The sequence below is a fragment of the Labeo rohita genome, chromosome 25, assembly GCF_022985175.1.
Source record: "Labeo rohita strain BAU-BD-2019 chromosome 25, IGBB_LRoh.1.0, whole genome shotgun sequence".
NCBI classification, from domain to species: Eukaryota; Metazoa; Chordata; class Actinopteri; order Cypriniformes; family Cyprinidae; genus Labeo; species Labeo rohita.
Genome location: NC_066893.1, coordinates 13,415,209 through 13,431,591, shown reverse-complemented (window position 1 = coordinate 13,431,591; position 16,383 = coordinate 13,415,209). Strand labels below are relative to the sequence as shown.

Here is a 16,383-nt window from a genome sequence, read left to right as displayed (position 1 = left end):
CACATAAATGCAGCGTGTTTCTAAAATGTTAACGTTCCGACGCAGATTGCCAGCAACAGCCATTTTAGCCCTGCTGAAAAAAACAATAGAAGCCTTCCCAGAATTTGTAATGGTGGTTATAATGGGAATTGTACTGGTTTTAATGGTAACTGTAATGGTGAATATTGGTCACTTTCTATTGGTGGCACTGTAAACTTTTGATGTTTTTGTAAGGTTCTGAATAGTAATTCTTCCAATGGATTTGGTAACTCTTGAGTCATTACTAGTGGGTTGTCATGATTTTCACTTTAGAATACGAATCCAAATAATTAGTAATTCCTTCTGACGGATTTAGTTATATTTTAATTATTACTAATGGGTTACGATGACCTTCACTTTAGAATTAATTATACATTTCAGGGTTGTGCCTTTAAATTCAGGTTGTGAATTTAACAACTACCTTACTAACTATTAAAGGAGAAGTTCACTTCCAGAACAAAAATTTAAAAATAATTTACTCACCCCCTTATCGTCCAAGATGTTCATGTCTTTCTTTCTTCAGTCGATAAGAAATTATGTTTCTTGAGGGAAAAAGGAATTATCCCCACATAGTGGACTTCAGTGGTGTCCCCAAGTTTGAACTTCCAAAATGCAGTTTAAATTCAGCTTTAAATGGCTCTAAACAATCCCAGCTGAGGAAGAAGGGCTTATCTAACAAAACAATCAGTCATTTTCTAAACAGATTGACAATTTTTATACTTTTTAACCTCAAACGCTTGTTTTGTCTAAGTCTGTGTGAACTCCATCGCTCCTCATCACTGCAGAAGTACCAACCCAGTGTTTACAAAGTGAACATGCAAAGATCAAATGCCATTTACCCAAAAAAAATGGTAAAACAGTTATGTAGGACAATTTTGACATCGAAGAAGAAAACGACACAAGAGTTTTCCGACATACCCTGAATTGTATTGGATCCGGATTACACAGACTACGCATGCGCATCGCAGAGATGAGTGAGACAAGCATTTGAGGTTGAAAAGTATATAAAGTGTCAGTTTGTTTTGAAAATGACAGATCGTTTCACTAGGTAAGACTCTTCTTCCTCGGCTGGGATCGTTTAGAGCCATTTGAAGCTGCATTTAAACTACATTTTGGAATTTCAAACTTCAGGGCACCATTGACGTCCTTATGGAGAACATTCCTGAAATGTTTTCCTCAAGAAACATAATTTCTTATTGACTGAAGAAAGAAAGACATGAATATCTTGGATGACATGGGGGTCAGTAAATTATCTGTAAATTTTTGTTCTAGAAATGAACTTCCCCTTTAATAAGCAGCAAATTAGGAGTTTGTTGCGGCAAAAGTCGTAGTAAATGATTTCTCAATAGCGAGAACCGGAGCTTAAAATAAAGCCTGACCCTAATGTTTTTTTGTTTTTTTTTATTTTATTGTCATGTTTGTTACTACGATGGTGTTTTGTGTTTGTATCCATGAGTGCACCCTTTAGTACATATATCACCCTTTGTGATATATGTACTATAAGGTAATAAGGTGATAAAGTAAATACACATTCTGCCTTCATTGCTTAGTAAATGATTCAAAGAAGTCATAGGTTACTGTTTAACAGATTTAAGGTGGATTTATTGCTGAACATCTTGGGATGTGCCACGCAAAGAACACAGTACAAGAAAGATATCACATCAGTCAATTGTTCGATTACATTGTGTATAACTGAACAAACATTGTAAAATTGAAGCTTTTTTACATAAAACAAGAAGTTAGGTTTTTTCTACATATACACATTTCTATATTTGCAGTCAGAAAATGAAGGGAGAAGTTCACAGTCATTTAGAAAAGAGCATTCGTCCATACATTGATCTGATCGACACTCTGCGGACAGTTGGCATTCATAAGGACTTGGGTTTACCAACTATTGCAGTGATTGGAGACCAGAGTTCTGGAAAAAGCTCTGTGTTGGAAGCGCTGTCTGGAGTTGCGTTACCAAGAGGAAGTGGTAAGGAATAATTTAACTGTTCTTTCTTCTTGGATATTCATACACACTCAGTGACCACGTTTAGGTACACCTCTCCAGTATTGCACAGTTGGTTTGAATTCTGGTGACTGTGGAAGCTACTGGAGTACACTGAACTCACTGTCATGTACACTGTAAAAAACAATTTGTTGAGTCAACTTAAAATCATTTGTAACCTGCCTAAAAATTTTAAGTAAAAAAAGTTCAGTCAACTCAAAAAAAGTTTATTCAACTTGAAATGTTAAATTATACTGAGTGACAACTTAGATATTTGAGTTGAATCAACTTAAAATTTTAAGGCAGCTGGGTTACTTACCCATCTGTTAAGTTCAGCAAACACAAATATCTAAGTTGTTAATTAGCAGAACTTAACATTTCAAGTTGACTAAACTTATTTTAGTTGACTGAACTTAAAATTTTAAGGCAGCAGGGTAACAAATTATTTTAAGCTGACTCAACAAAGTTTTTACAGTGATACCAGGAACCACGATTACACCAGCACCTCCAGTCTGAGATTCATGTTGTTGTGAAACTGCTCTGGCAACTTCAGATTAGCTGGTCAGATATGTGAATCAATAAGAAGACTGCTAAACTAAGTGTATTTACCGTTGAATTGTAATTACAGAATGATTTCTATTTGTCAGCACCTGCACGGTTATAAAGCACTTGTCACAGGTTTTTTCACTTTTAGTTTTCTGTTAATTGCTAACTCAACTGTGTTGGCTGTAGGAATTGTCACCAGATGTCCACTAGAGTTGAGGCTGAAGAAGGTAACAGGAGTCAACTGGAAGGCTGTTTTAACTTACAATAAGAAAACAAATAAATCTGTGAAATCTGCAGGTTAGTAGTACTGCTTGGAGTCTCTTTTGTTTTCTTAATTGGAAGGGTTTCTTTCAGCTGGCTTGAAACTTTTACAACTGGATTTAAACCACGATTTGTTGCAGGTATTAAACCCAGCAAACTGGCAGGTGAAACAACTTACAATGAGGAGAAAATTGAATTTGCAGATCCTTCATTAGTTGAAAAACATGTGGCAGCAGGTTAGTAAAGCTGCTGGAAATTACTATTACTGGTGTACATAATAAATCACAATTAGTAAATAAAAGGCCAAATTTATTTTGGATTAAATTTATTATGCATGTGAATGGATGGCTGTACTCTTGGATGCTGATTTGTCAGTTTTGTTCCTGTTTTGACAATTGACAGCTTTGTTGCTGTTGACTAATGTGAAGGACTTTATCACTTTAATATTAATTTTACTCTTTCTCTCTTTATACTTTATATGGTAAGTACGAAGCGGTTTTATTTGTTTTAGCTATGTAAAACACATGATTTCATATATGTATATATAAACATATATGATTTCACAGTTCAAAAAAATGCATGGGAGACTTTGCATGTTGCTAAGCTAACAATGCAATACTTGAATACTTGAAACTATTTTTATCAAAACTTTTGAGTAATTAATGAAATGAACATTTAATTATAATCTTTGTCTCTAATATTTAGCCTACTGTTTCTCAAATACAAACCTGTGTACTTGAAGACAAGATTTCTAAATATTCTATATTTGAATGACATAATTTACTTCTAATATACTGTAAGACCTACATTCATCTTCGGAACCAAATTAAGATATTTTTGATGAAATCTGAGAGCTTTCTGACCCTCCATAGACAGTGACTGTCCTACCACAAGGCCCAGAAGGGTAGTAAGGACATCGTAAAAATAGTCCATGTGATATTAGTGGTTCAACATTAATTTTATCAATATACAAGACAACTTTTTGTGTGCAAAGAAAACAAAATTAATGACTATAATCAAGAATGAGAGTACCACGACACGTGTGTTGTGCTGCCGACGCACAAAAAGTATTCTTAGACAGAATTTTTATTTTTGAGTGAACTATCCCTTTAAGTACAATAGCCTCTTTACAGTAGCTTGTTTTCTCACTGTTTCTCTCCTTTCTCGGCAGATGATTGACAGTATTTCTGAACTGACTGGGAGTGATTTATGTCAATAAACAGTGCTAAAGAGAAGTTTCAGGCTCTAAGATGAATCTGTCTTTATTCACACTGCTTTAAAGGAACATAGTTAAGTTTTCAGTTTGTTTTCTACAGCCCAGAATGAGCTGGCAGGAAAAGGGGTAGGAATATCTGATGAGCTCATCACTTTAGAGATCATGTCACCAGATGTGTGTGACCTCACTCTGATCGATCTACCTGGAATCGCTCGAGTCCCAGTAGAAGGACAACCAGAGGATATTGGAAAACAGGTGGGTCATATAATCTGATCTTGCACTTCATATCAACATCTAATTTTAAAACTATGCCTGTGTCTTGTAGATAAAACGTCTGATCAAGAAATATATTATAAAACATGAGACTGTAAACCTGGTTGTGGTCCCTTGTAACATTGACATTGCAACAACAGAAGCCTTACAAATGGCACAGGAAGTAGATCCTGATGGCATAAGAACTATTGGTAATGAAACAAATGATCTGTACAACATCTAATATCTCACCAAATATCTTACAGCACAGTTGTCAGCAAATGGACTTTTTATAAAAAAGCTAAAAATAGCTATTTTTCATATTTACAGCCATTTTGACCAAGCCAGACCTCATTGACAAGGGAACTGAGAAGAGCATTCTGTCCATTGTCCACAACCAAGTGATTCCTCTTCGCAAAGGTTACATCATGGTGAAGTGTAGAGGACAACAGCAGATCAATGATGAAATTCCTCTCGAGGAAGCGGCACAAATAGAGAGAGATTTCTTCCAAAACCATGACTATTTCAGGTTACAGACTGAAGACTTTTTTTTGTTGTTGCATGTATTAATTTCTCAATTTAACATCATTTTCATATTTTTGGAACCTCATAAAGTAAAAAAGTAAATGACAATTGATTGTGAAATAACACCATTGAAATTTTGCCTTCTGCTAATGTATCCTAAAATTAAAATTATTTTTTATTTATTTAATATATATATATTATATATATTATTATTATATGGAGTGTATAAACTAAAATAAGCCACCTTGTAACAAGTGTAACAACCTTGTACAATCTTCTTCTACAGATGCATCTTGGAAGACAATAAAGCAACTGTTAAATGTCTTGCCGTCAAACTGACTCAGGATCTTGTTGATCACATCAAAGTAAGTTTCTAAATGTCTCAAATGTCATGAATTTAGTGAACTGTACTAACTGTACTACTATAATCAAATTGAATCTTGCTTATCTTTGTCAGAAATCACTACCGCAGCTCCATGAAGATATAAAAACACAGTTATGGAGTGTGAAGAGAGACCTTAAGGACTGTGAGGCTGGACCACCAGAAGACACTGAGGGAGCCAAGGAATTCCTCATTAAAGTAGGACCTCAAGACATCAAATCTTCTTGCTTCTGAAAATTATCTTTGGGGTCTAATCTGCTGGAACCCTAAAAGATCCCAAAATATGCATTTTGTGATACAGACAGATCTTTTTATTATTATTATTATTATTATTATTATTATTATTATTGTATTATTATAAATTAGAAGAAAAAAAACAGAATTCAGAGAAAAAATTCTAAATTACAAATGTCATCTGATACAATTCTGTTTGTGAGGGAAAGAAAATCTGAGCCGGTTATAACCTGACAATTCTGACAAGTAAAATTGAGATGTAAACTTGCAATATGAGATTGCATTTGTGATTAAAAAAAAAAAATAATAATAATAAAAAAAAATTTCTCACAGACCTTAAACAGATTCAACGAGCAAATCAAATCCCTATTATCAGGAGAGCTGATGACTGAGAAAACTTTGTTTGCCCAGCTCCGTGCTGAATTCAAAAAATGGAATGATTATCTTAACAGTACAAAGAGTACTTGTGAGTATATTTTCACATTTAAGAAGCAAAATAATTTACTGTTCTTTCATCTATTCTAATTTAAAAAAAATCCTTCTTGATTCCATTACAAGTCAACAATACAAATGAGTTGAGCCAGAAAAACAGAGGGAGGGAACTGCCTGGCTTCAGCAACTACAGATTGTTTGAGAAGATTCTGCAGGACCATGTGGCAGAACTTAAAGAGCCGGCCATTGATTTACTCAATGCCATAAAAGGTACCATCACACATATTTGTGTTTATAAAGACCTTCTGGTCACTGTGGAGAACCTCCATTATAAAACCAAAAAATTAGATCAGCAACTGAACAACCAATAGTTTTAGCACATCTGAATTGTGGGACATCTGTGGCTATTTGTCGTTTTGATTTATGTATTTCTTCTGAAGACATTGTCATCAAGCAATTCAGTGATGTGGTGAATGAGTGTTTCCAGAACTATCATGTACTTCAAAACACTATTAAGGTAAATTATGCCCCTCAGTTACTCCTTAAATATTGCAGAAATTGTTAATCCAGTTTGATCGAATTCTCTTTCCTTTGTATTTTTTTTACTTGATTCTGTAGGACAAACTCAACCACATTCAGTTAACCCAACTAGAAAAGGCTGAGCAGAGAATCTCAGAGCAGTTTAAAATGGAAAATAGGATCTACACTCAAGATCCCATCTTTCTGAAGATCTTGACAGAGGTTACAAACAAGGCTTTTTCAACAAAGGAGTTACCTGTCTTTGACAAACCATGTAGTTACAGTCATATGCTGGAGGCATATTACGAGGTAGATCTTTTTAGATTTCAGTAACAGATTGCACTGTGCTTGTGGTGTGAGGAAGTAACTTACCTAATTGTTTCCTTTCAGATTGTGGTGCAGAGGATGGCTGACCAACTGCCCTTGATGGTCAGCTTTTACATGTTGCAGGAGACTGCTCAGCTCTTGTCTACTGACATAATGAAATTATTGGAAAAGCCAGATGTGCATGAGCTCCTGTCTGAAAATTCTGATGTCAGCAGAAGACGCAAAGAACTAAGAGATCGTCGGAATCGCTTGACTGCTGCTGCAGAAGCAATTACCAATTTTTTTAATGACTAGAGGATATATCTGGAAATACACATCTAATGTGTTACATCTAATGAAATTCTTTCTACAGACAACTGTGTTTGACTAGTTTGGACAACATTTGGTGTAATTTTGTGGGTCTGACAAGGGTTTTTATGTCATTTCAAGAAAATAGGATTTTTTAGTAGAGACTCAAAATGTTTTGTAAACTGGAAAATATGCATTTGCAATTTTTAAAGTGTGGTTTTGAGCTCAAAATCCACATACAGAGTGCTTCTGCATTCATGCATTGATAAACACACATGCACACACACAGACACATTTTCCTTCAGAATGTATATTTTCACTGACTTTTATATTTAAATGTTACTATGCACAGAGCTGGGTTGATTACTTACTAATTGTAATACCGTACTGATTCCAAATTACATGACATTGTAATCACTGTAAAAAAAAATCACCTGTTTCAACTTGAAAACTTAAGTTCAGTTGCTGCCTTAAATTTTTAAGTTAAACCAACTTAAAAGTATAAGTAATTTCAACTAACAAGGTAAATCAACTTAAAAGTACAAGTCATTTCAAGTCACTACAATAGATTACATTACACATACATTACTCCATTACATTACACATTTTAGGTAATATATTCAGACTACTTTCTGATAACTTTTGATCTAACTTGTTTATCACATTAATTTAAATAGGATAATATTGTACCATGTTGATGTAAAAATACAAAGAAAAAGAAAATGTATTCCATTCATTGTTATTATCAACATGAAGTGCATTACATTGTCAAGTTTTCTCAAACTGGGGTTTGTGAAGGAACTGCAGGGGGTTTGTGATTTTAAAGAAAAACAAGTAATTAAATCATAAAAATGTACAATTAAAGTAAATCAGTTTAAAATAACTTCAGTCATAATAAAACACTGTTTTTACCTGTACGTCATGTGACTAATAACCAACGTCAGAAAACTGTGAAAATGCGTATGTGATGATTATTAAAATATTTATTTTTAATTCTTATGGGTAAAACTATATTGGGCAAAAAATGTTAAGAAATAATGGGAATTATTTCCAAAGACATAGTACATGATTAAATAACCTTCTGAGTGATAATTCAAATAAAAATTAATGTATTCATCAGAAGTTCATATAATATTGAACAAAAAATAAACACTTGATGAAAAACACAAATGCTTTTGTAAATCCAGTGGTCAAATGCTGTGAGGCCTCTTAGTTTTCTCTGTAATAGTGACTGGTCTTTGTGTGAATGTCCATAAAAACTGGAATATATATATATATATTTATTATATTTCTGATATAAGATGAAAAAGATGAATTAGAGAGATTCAATAAACTTATATGTGAAATCACCAATGAAATCTGACAACAACTCTCAAAAATGTTGTATATGTTCAAAAAGCTCAGAACGGACCCTTCGAAAAGACCCCCTCCCCCTTCATTACTGTTGCTATTTCTGACAAGCCATCCTCTCTCACACCAGACATGATTCTGTCATGTAGTGAAAAATAGATTACGGAGCAAAGAGAAAACTGCCCTTGACAGACAAGACAGAGCAGGTTACTTTAAGTATTAAACAAAGTCTCAGCTTTCAAAATGTATTATTTTTCAAGAAATTGAAACAATAGATACCATTTTGTGGCTTTTAAATGTGTCATGACAGATCACTGTAGTGCCTCAGTTCAAGTGACATGTTAACCGATCATCTCTTCCTCTTTACTAGTTATAGCATGAAATAAACATGAATAAACATCAGTGGCCTATTGCATGAATCTAGCTGAACAAACTCAGAGTTTCAGAGTAGGTTTAGAGTTGACAAAACCAAATAAATCCAACCTGGTTTAGATCAGGTTCAGCGGGCACACAAAGCTCGATATAAACGTTCTCTGTCAACTCAGAGTTTATACCAGAGTTTGTAATTAACTCTAGAGCATGTGCACCTGAAAGTGAGACGTGTACAGCCAATCAAACGGAATGTGGAGAGCATCAGCAAAGTGTCAGTTGGATCCACTTTTCTGCTGAAGATTAAGAGATGTCTTTATGAGTAAATGTAATTTAAATGCATTTACAAGGCAAGAATAAACACTTCTGCTGCAGCAAAAGTTTGAAAAGGCAGCAGAAAGAAAATATAAGATATACTGAGGGAATGGCTTCACTGGATCAGATACGCCACTTTGCTCAAAGCTGACTGGTCCAGTTTGGGTTTGCGTTTTCTAACCCTATATAAGACCTGGCATTTTATTTGTATCCGAAATGAGGAGGTGTGAACATCACGGAGTGCTGAATGATCTCTTGCAGAGTCTGTTTCATTCATACTGGATGCCAGAGGGCGCTCTCTTGCGGAAACTTCAAAATGAACTCATGGAAGTAACAATTTATGACCTGTCAAGGAAATCCCTAATACCAGAGAGTGTATTACCAGAGATTTTCTTACTATAGGTAGATGAAAGGGTCTGCATTACTTACTATTAGCCTCTATTGGCTTTGCAAATACGGACAAAAGCATCACCATGGCTAAACTGAATAAAAAACTTGAAGACAATATCCTGTTGAAAAAAAAAACAGCATATGCTGGTAGGTATGCTTTGATGCTGGGATGCTGGAATGCTGGTTAGGTAGGTTTTGATGCTGGTTTATGCTGGTCCTTTGCTGTTTTTTTTCCTGGTCATGTTGCTGGTCAAGGACCACCATAAACCAGCAAATAACCATCTTAAACCAGTATCAAAACCTACCTACCAGCGTATACTGTTTTTTTCAACAGGGTACACGCACATTGTGATGGTTTATGTTTATGTTTACATAGTTTATGTGTGTTTTTCAAGTCATCTCCAGGGGCCAGTTTCATAAAAGTTTAAGACTAGTTTTAACAGTTAGTCAGCTATTTTTCTTCTTTAAGACTAGTCATCATTATTAAGCCCAGATAGCACATACGTCTGCAAGATGTCTGTTAAAGATAACTTGATCTGGAAAGCATCTGCTGTGTACAGACATCTGACAGACATCAGTGAGATGTCAGTTTTACATCCATTCTAAATCATAAACATCTTAAAGACATCTAACAGACGTCTATCTGACATCTGATAGGAAACATCCTATAGAGGTTTTGCAGATGAGCAAAAAAATAAATAAATAAATGTCAAATAAACATCTGCTTGATGTATGTGTGCTATCAGGGGGCTGATTACCCCTTGGCTAACTGCTATTTGGTCAGACTAGTTCTTAAGACAGAGGCTTTATGCAGTTTATACAACTGGCTCAAGGTAATAAACAAAGTATAGGAATAATGCAGTGCTAACTGACATAGCCTATAGAAACTATAAAATATATTTTCTGCCTTATTCTGTGATAAAAATGGATAAAAGTGTATGAACAAATCACAAAATTGCCATTTGGAAAACAGAAAAAATATATTACAAAACACAAATTATTAACTTTTTGGCAGTGTATTTGATTTCTTAGCCAATTAAAGGTAAGATATAAGAAAAATAAATTATAGGCAGGTATTTATTATTAGGATTAACCCCTTGAGATGTACCATCTCGTTTTAGAGGGGGTCCCACAACACAATACAATACAATCGCAACATAAAACAAAACAAAACACACATTAACGATACATCTTTAAACAACACTAAACACAAACGATAATAAAAAGGAAAAAAAAGCACCACAAAATTATTAACCAGCCATTAAAAGCTAGTAACGAATATACAACAAAACCTAATACAAAATACACTATACACTGATCAGTGGATCCAATACACACACACACACACAAAAAAACTTAATAACATGTACAAACCAAAGCAAACTGTGAAAACAAAATTTGCTTAAATATCTTAAATGATGTAATAGTTCGAATATACGCAGGTAAATTGTTCCAGTCAATAGGGGCTTTAAACATAAAAGCTTTTTTACCAATTGTTTTTTTTTTTTGACACGAGGAACAAAGAAATAGGTCTGAACAGAATATCTAACTTGATAATTTGAAGAAAAAGGTACAAAATGTTGTAAATAACTAGGATAGTTAAAATAAATACATTTGAAAAGAAATAGAAGCCAATGAATATGTCGTCTTGTATGCAAAGATGGCCACTGGAGTGCATCATACATTATACAATGATGAGTATAAAAAGAACATCCCAAAACAAATCTGCAAAGTCTGTTATATACTGTGTTAAGCGGCGCAAGATCTAATTTTGATGCAGATTGATAAACAACATTACAATAATCAAAAACTGGAAGTATAAGTTGAGAAGCAAGTTTCTTACGAACACCATATGAAAAACAATATCTAGGTCGATGTAATGTACTAATTCCAAAATTAATTTTACGTAGAATATGATTAATATGTCATTTAAATGAAAGTTCAGAATCAAGCCATACTCCAAGGTATTTGATAGTATCAACTTTATGCAAAATAAATATAAATAAGACCATATATCATAAATGAATCGGCGTGTTTGTTTATAAGTGTTGTTCCACTAAGTATTCATTAATTTAATTTAGCGGTCTATTTGACAACATACAACAGAAAAACACACGCACTCCTGATGTCGACACCGCCTTCTTGCGGTTTGGCTGTTAAACAATATTGACAACGCCAACGCAGAACTACAAACAGCCGCGAAGCTACAGCGTCCACAAACGGACAAAACTCTTCGTTACCATAGGAATTCCTTGTAAATACTACATGGACATACGAAGGGAATCGTTCTTCTAAATAAGTAGGATATACTGCTTTATTATATTTTTATACTAGCCCTGTTCTAATTTCTAGTGTACTGTACAGTTTTGTTCTCAGTTTAGTTTAAAGTTACTTATGCACATGCAAGCTGCCAAACTAGACTGTGCTTTAGCCGGATTCCTAAAGAACGAGTTAATCAAGTTGGAGAGAATATGGTTCAAATACAATGCCCTACCTTTGCACTGACATTAGTCAGCCTTACGCCTCGAGTCTAAAGTCTAGAGGAACTTCATTCAGTTAGATCAGCAGGAGCAAGGACATCAGAGATTAACGTTTTTTTTTTTTCTTTTTTTAGAAAAGACAGAAAATGATCTAATTATAGATTGCTAATGTGATGTGGTGAATAGCTTAAGTTTCTTCACCTTCACTTAAAGTGGAAGTACAGCTGCTGTGAGGAGAGACGAGCGTAACAATTCAATCATGATATACGTTCGAAGAGGTTGGTTTCTCATCGCTATCTCTTTATGTCTGTTTTCTCTCTATTTTATGTTTATGTTGACGTTTTTATTTCTAGTTGGTCCCCTTGTGCTACACAAGAGACAGAGAGACAAAAGTAAGTTATGCTTTTGAAGACATGCTAGATGTCTCGTTCAGAAGCGCAGTGCAGTGTTTACTTTCCTGCTTACATTGTGTAGTATCACAATGCTGTACCATTCAAAGTGGAAAGTGGCTCCAAATGCAAATATCTCTTTTGCATACAGGTGACTGATTATAAAAGTCACATAACCAATTCTCAGCTTTTAAAGTTGTTTGTGATGCCACAACCCTCCTAAATAGACTTACATGTACAGTATATGAGAACTAACATAGTTTATGTTTTGTTGAATTAGGTATATGTTATTGCTGATAAAAAAAAAAAAAAGATATGTCTGCGTAAAGTGGTCAAACTGGTTTTGTGACAAGTAAACCTCTGTTTTTGTTACTGGTACAACTTGATCCTGGACTATAAATGACCAACATGGTCCAGAAACTAAGAAAAACTATACTATGTTGTGAAATATCATTGTTCTGTTTTTGAAGAACTCACCCTATTAGGAGCAAGATAGTATGTGGACATTAAATCTACAATCAAAGATGGATAATACTGTATTATGAGAATTATATATAATCACACTTTAATTGCTTTCACAGAAAAACTGAAATTCGTTTTCATGGTGGCTGCCCTCATAATTTCCATAAGCCTTGTCCTCAGACTCCTGCAGACAAATCCTGATTTAACATTATCAGATTTAGTAGGTGAGTTATTAATACAAGGAATATTTCATGTATATATGTATGTATGCGTATTAGTTCTTAATAGTTTCCACTGATATATATATGTGTATATATATATATATATATATATATATACATGTATACAGTACTGTGCAAAAGTCTCAGGCCACTAGTATTTTCATCAGCTAAAAAATGGTTTAAAGTCAGTTAAAGTCAGTCTTTTGCTGTAGTGTGTCAGTAGGAAATATCAGTTTACATTTCCAAACATTCATTTTGCCATTAATTGTAATAATCCAGGGAGATTTTTGTTTGCACAATGAGTCTGACAACAGCGAGTGCTCTGCACAGAGATCTGGTCTCACCATCATCCAGTCTGTCTCTGGAATGACATGAAGAAACAGAAAAAACTCAGACAGACTAAATCCAGAAGAACTGTGACAAAGTCTCCAGGATGCTTCAAGAAACCTACCTGCAGCACTGTTAACAGTTTTAGGCACTTGTGTAAAAATGCTGTAAAATGAGGATGCTGTCATAAATAGATTTTCTTTATCAATTAACTTCTATTAACTAAATGAAGTCAACATTTGGTGCGACCATTCTTTGCGTTTACAGCAGCTTTTGCCCTAGGTGCATTTGCGCAAAATTTTTCAGGTAGCTTTGCAGGTAGGTCTCTTGAAGCATCTTGGAGACGTTGCCACAGTTCTTCTGGATTTACTCTGTTTCAGTTTGTTCTGTGTCTTCATGTCATTCCAGGAAGACTGGATGATGATGAGATTAGATCAGTGTGGAGCACTGGCTGTTGTCAGACTCTTTGTGCAAACAAAAATCTCACTAGATTATTACAATTAATGGCAAACAGAATGTTTGGAAATGTAAACTGATATTTTTTTTCTGACACACTACAGCAAAAGATAGAAATAACTGACTTTAAACCATTTTTTAGCTGGTGAAAATACTAGTGGCCTAAAACTTTTGCACAGTACTATGTGTGTGTGTATATATATATATATATATATATATATATATATATATATATATATATATATATGTGTGTATATATATGTATGTATGTATGTGTGTATACAATGTACATTTTTCTATGTTTGTAAAACTCAGAAAGGTCAGTGGGAGGAGGAGTAGCTTCTATCAAGTCGAAACCTGCTAATCATAAAGATGATGGTAAGCAATTATTAAACATGATACACCATTAAAAGAAAAATAGGATAAACATTTAAATGTCTGTTTCTGTGTGTTTTATCAGGTCCTAAAGGCAAATGCGGCCTCCCAAAACCATGTCCTGGAAATGACTATAGCTTTAAGGTTTCCAGCGGTGCAACAAACATCGTTGGACCACGAATATGCTTTGAGGGGAAAATGTAAACGTTTTAAGTTGTTAAATTTACAATCTGTACTTTTAAAGACTAATTAAATGAATGCCATAAGTGCTATTTAACAGAATTTAATCTAGTTCTGCTAATTTATTTTAGATTAATAGAGAAAGACACACGAGGAAACCGACAAGGAATTAATATTGTCGTTATTAATGGTAAGCACGTTGAGCTTGGTAATTTTGCTTTTAAAAAAGCTGAATTAAAAAGGCACCATGTTTTGTCTTTAGCTTTATTTATTATTTTTTTGTACATATATATTAATAGATTTTTTTTTTTTCTGGCCGAACATGTTTTTCTTTTTGGATAATTTAATGCAATTTTTTAGAAATCTTTTAACTTCATCTTATAAATAAATATATATTTAATATTAAATATAATAAATAATAAATATTGTATTTTTTTTAGAATATTTTGTAGAAATATTGAAAGTTACTGTTCAATGTTCTAACTGATATAAATGCTCATTTTTAACATTTCTTGTTATACAAAATTCAGAAGAAACAGGTGAACACGTCAGCACTGGCAGCTTCAATATGTGGAACGGAAGTATGTTGTATCCTTACTTCGCTACATCATGTTGCTAATAATCTTGCATTATGAAATGCTGATTTGCATTCTCAGTTCACGTGTATGTAATAAATCTTTTGTTGTTGGCAGAGGTTGAGGAGCTGATAGACTTTCTGAAGTCAATCAAGGATGGTTCTATCGTGTTGATTGCCTCTTTTGATGATCCAGCCACAAAGTAGAGTAGCATTTCTATCTGTTTTTTAATCACGTATGTGCATTTTATTATAGTTTTGTCTCAAAATTTGTATGATTTCTTTATTATAGACTCAATGATGAAGCAAGGACACTTATTGCAGACCTTGGCAGTGCATATATTTCCCAGCTGAAATTCAGAGATAACTGGGTCTTTGTGGGAGGGAAGAAAACCATGGCCCAAATCTCTTTTGAGCAGGTAATGCTATTAACATTTATATGCATAAGTTTAAACATATGCATTCAGGAACATTAATTTATCTCCCTTTTCTGTCTTTTTCAGCACATGAAGAATGAAAGGGAAACCAATAAGTATGACAGCTGGCCAGAAATGATCGAGATGGAGGGTTGCATACCTCAAATGTTCTGATTCTACCTACACTGTAAAAAACAATTTGTTGAGTCAACTTAAAATAATTTGTAACCTGGCTGCCTTAAAATTTTAAGTTCAGTCAACTTACAAACAGTTTATTCAACTTGAAATGTTATAAATGTTGAAATTATACTAAGTGACAACTTAGTATAACTGAGTTGAATCAACTTAAAATGTTAAGGCAGCTGGGTTACTTACCCATCTGTTAAGTTTAGCAAACACAAATATCTAAGTTGATACTAAGTGCAACTTAACATTTCAAGTTGAATAAACTTATTTTAGTTGACTGAACTTAAAATTTCAAGGCAGCAGAGTAACAAATTATTTTAAGCTGACTCAACAAATTGTGTTTTTTATTTTTTACAGTGTACACCACAATTTGTTCTGCTAAATAATGCCTTTTAAATAAGGCATCAGATAATGTTTTTGCACCTACAATAATACAAGCTGAGCCACAATGGATTTCTGACGTGATGCATGATACTTCAGACTGTCCTAAATGTAGAGTAATTAACGTTTGTCCACTGTTGTGGATTTCGATTAATATTTCTGGGTCCATATATGCACTGTGGTGTTGAAACCTCTATAATATAATATATAATACAATATAATACAATGTAATATAACTTAATATTATATATAATAAAAGATTGTTTTAATTTTTCATGTAATAAATAATTATTTTTGTTGGGGTTTTTTCTCTGGGTATTTTTTAAAATGTCAAAAAGTTATAATTAATGTTATATTGTGATATATGTTTTATTTATGATAATAGGTATATGTTGTGGTGTTTTGGTTTGTTTTCTTTATAAATAATTGTGTTCAATTCTGTGAGTGGTGTTGCTTTTTTCTACTTTTTGGTGTTTAATAGGTGAAACAAATTAAGTCGCTTTGTTACATGCGCACACACAC

General features: G+C 33.6%; 2 protein-coding genes across 4 annotated transcripts; both read left to right on the top strand.

Moving 5' to 3' along the window:
• Positions 1–1,656: 1,656 nt before the first annotated feature.
• Positions 1,657–8,160, top strand: LOC127156766 (interferon-induced GTP-binding protein Mx3-like). Its single transcript, XM_051099811.1, has 13 exons — positions 1,657–1,993; positions 2,741–2,851; positions 2,956–3,051; positions 4,132–4,286; positions 4,357–4,495; positions 4,614–4,812; positions 5,095–5,173; positions 5,266–5,388; positions 5,758–5,890; positions 5,983–6,126; positions 6,297–6,373; positions 6,475–6,684; positions 6,766–8,160. Exons 1-13 carry the CDS (start codon positions 1,804–1,806, stop codon positions 6,994–6,996), a joined length of 1,887 nt encoding a protein of 628 aa, XP_050955768.1. The 5' UTR covers positions 1,657–1,803; the 3' UTR covers positions 6,997–8,160.
• A 3,412-nt stretch (positions 8,161–11,572) lies between these two features.
• Positions 11,573–16,253, top strand: zgc:101783 (uncharacterized protein LOC447883 homolog). Of its 3 annotated transcripts, none has more exons than XM_051099058.1 (10): positions 11,573–11,713; positions 12,029–12,172; positions 12,865–12,969; positions 14,065–14,127; positions 14,210–14,324; positions 14,436–14,494; positions 14,835–14,885; positions 14,997–15,081; positions 15,171–15,297; positions 15,382–16,253. In XM_051099058.1, the coding sequence occupies exons 2-10, from the start codon at positions 12,154–12,156 to the stop codon at positions 15,466–15,468; spliced, it is 711 nt and encodes a 236-aa protein (XP_050955015.1). In that variant the 5' UTR covers positions 11,573–11,713; positions 12,029–12,153; the 3' UTR covers positions 15,469–16,253. The 3 variants fall into 3 exon arrangements, with proteins under 3 accessions (XP_050955015.1, XP_050955016.1, XP_050955018.1); XM_051099059.1 differs by having other exon boundaries at positions 11,594–11,713; positions 12,108–12,172; XM_051099061.1 differs by lacking the exon at positions 12,029–12,172 and having other exon boundaries at positions 11,600–11,713.
• Positions 16,254–16,383: the final 130 nt, after the last annotated feature.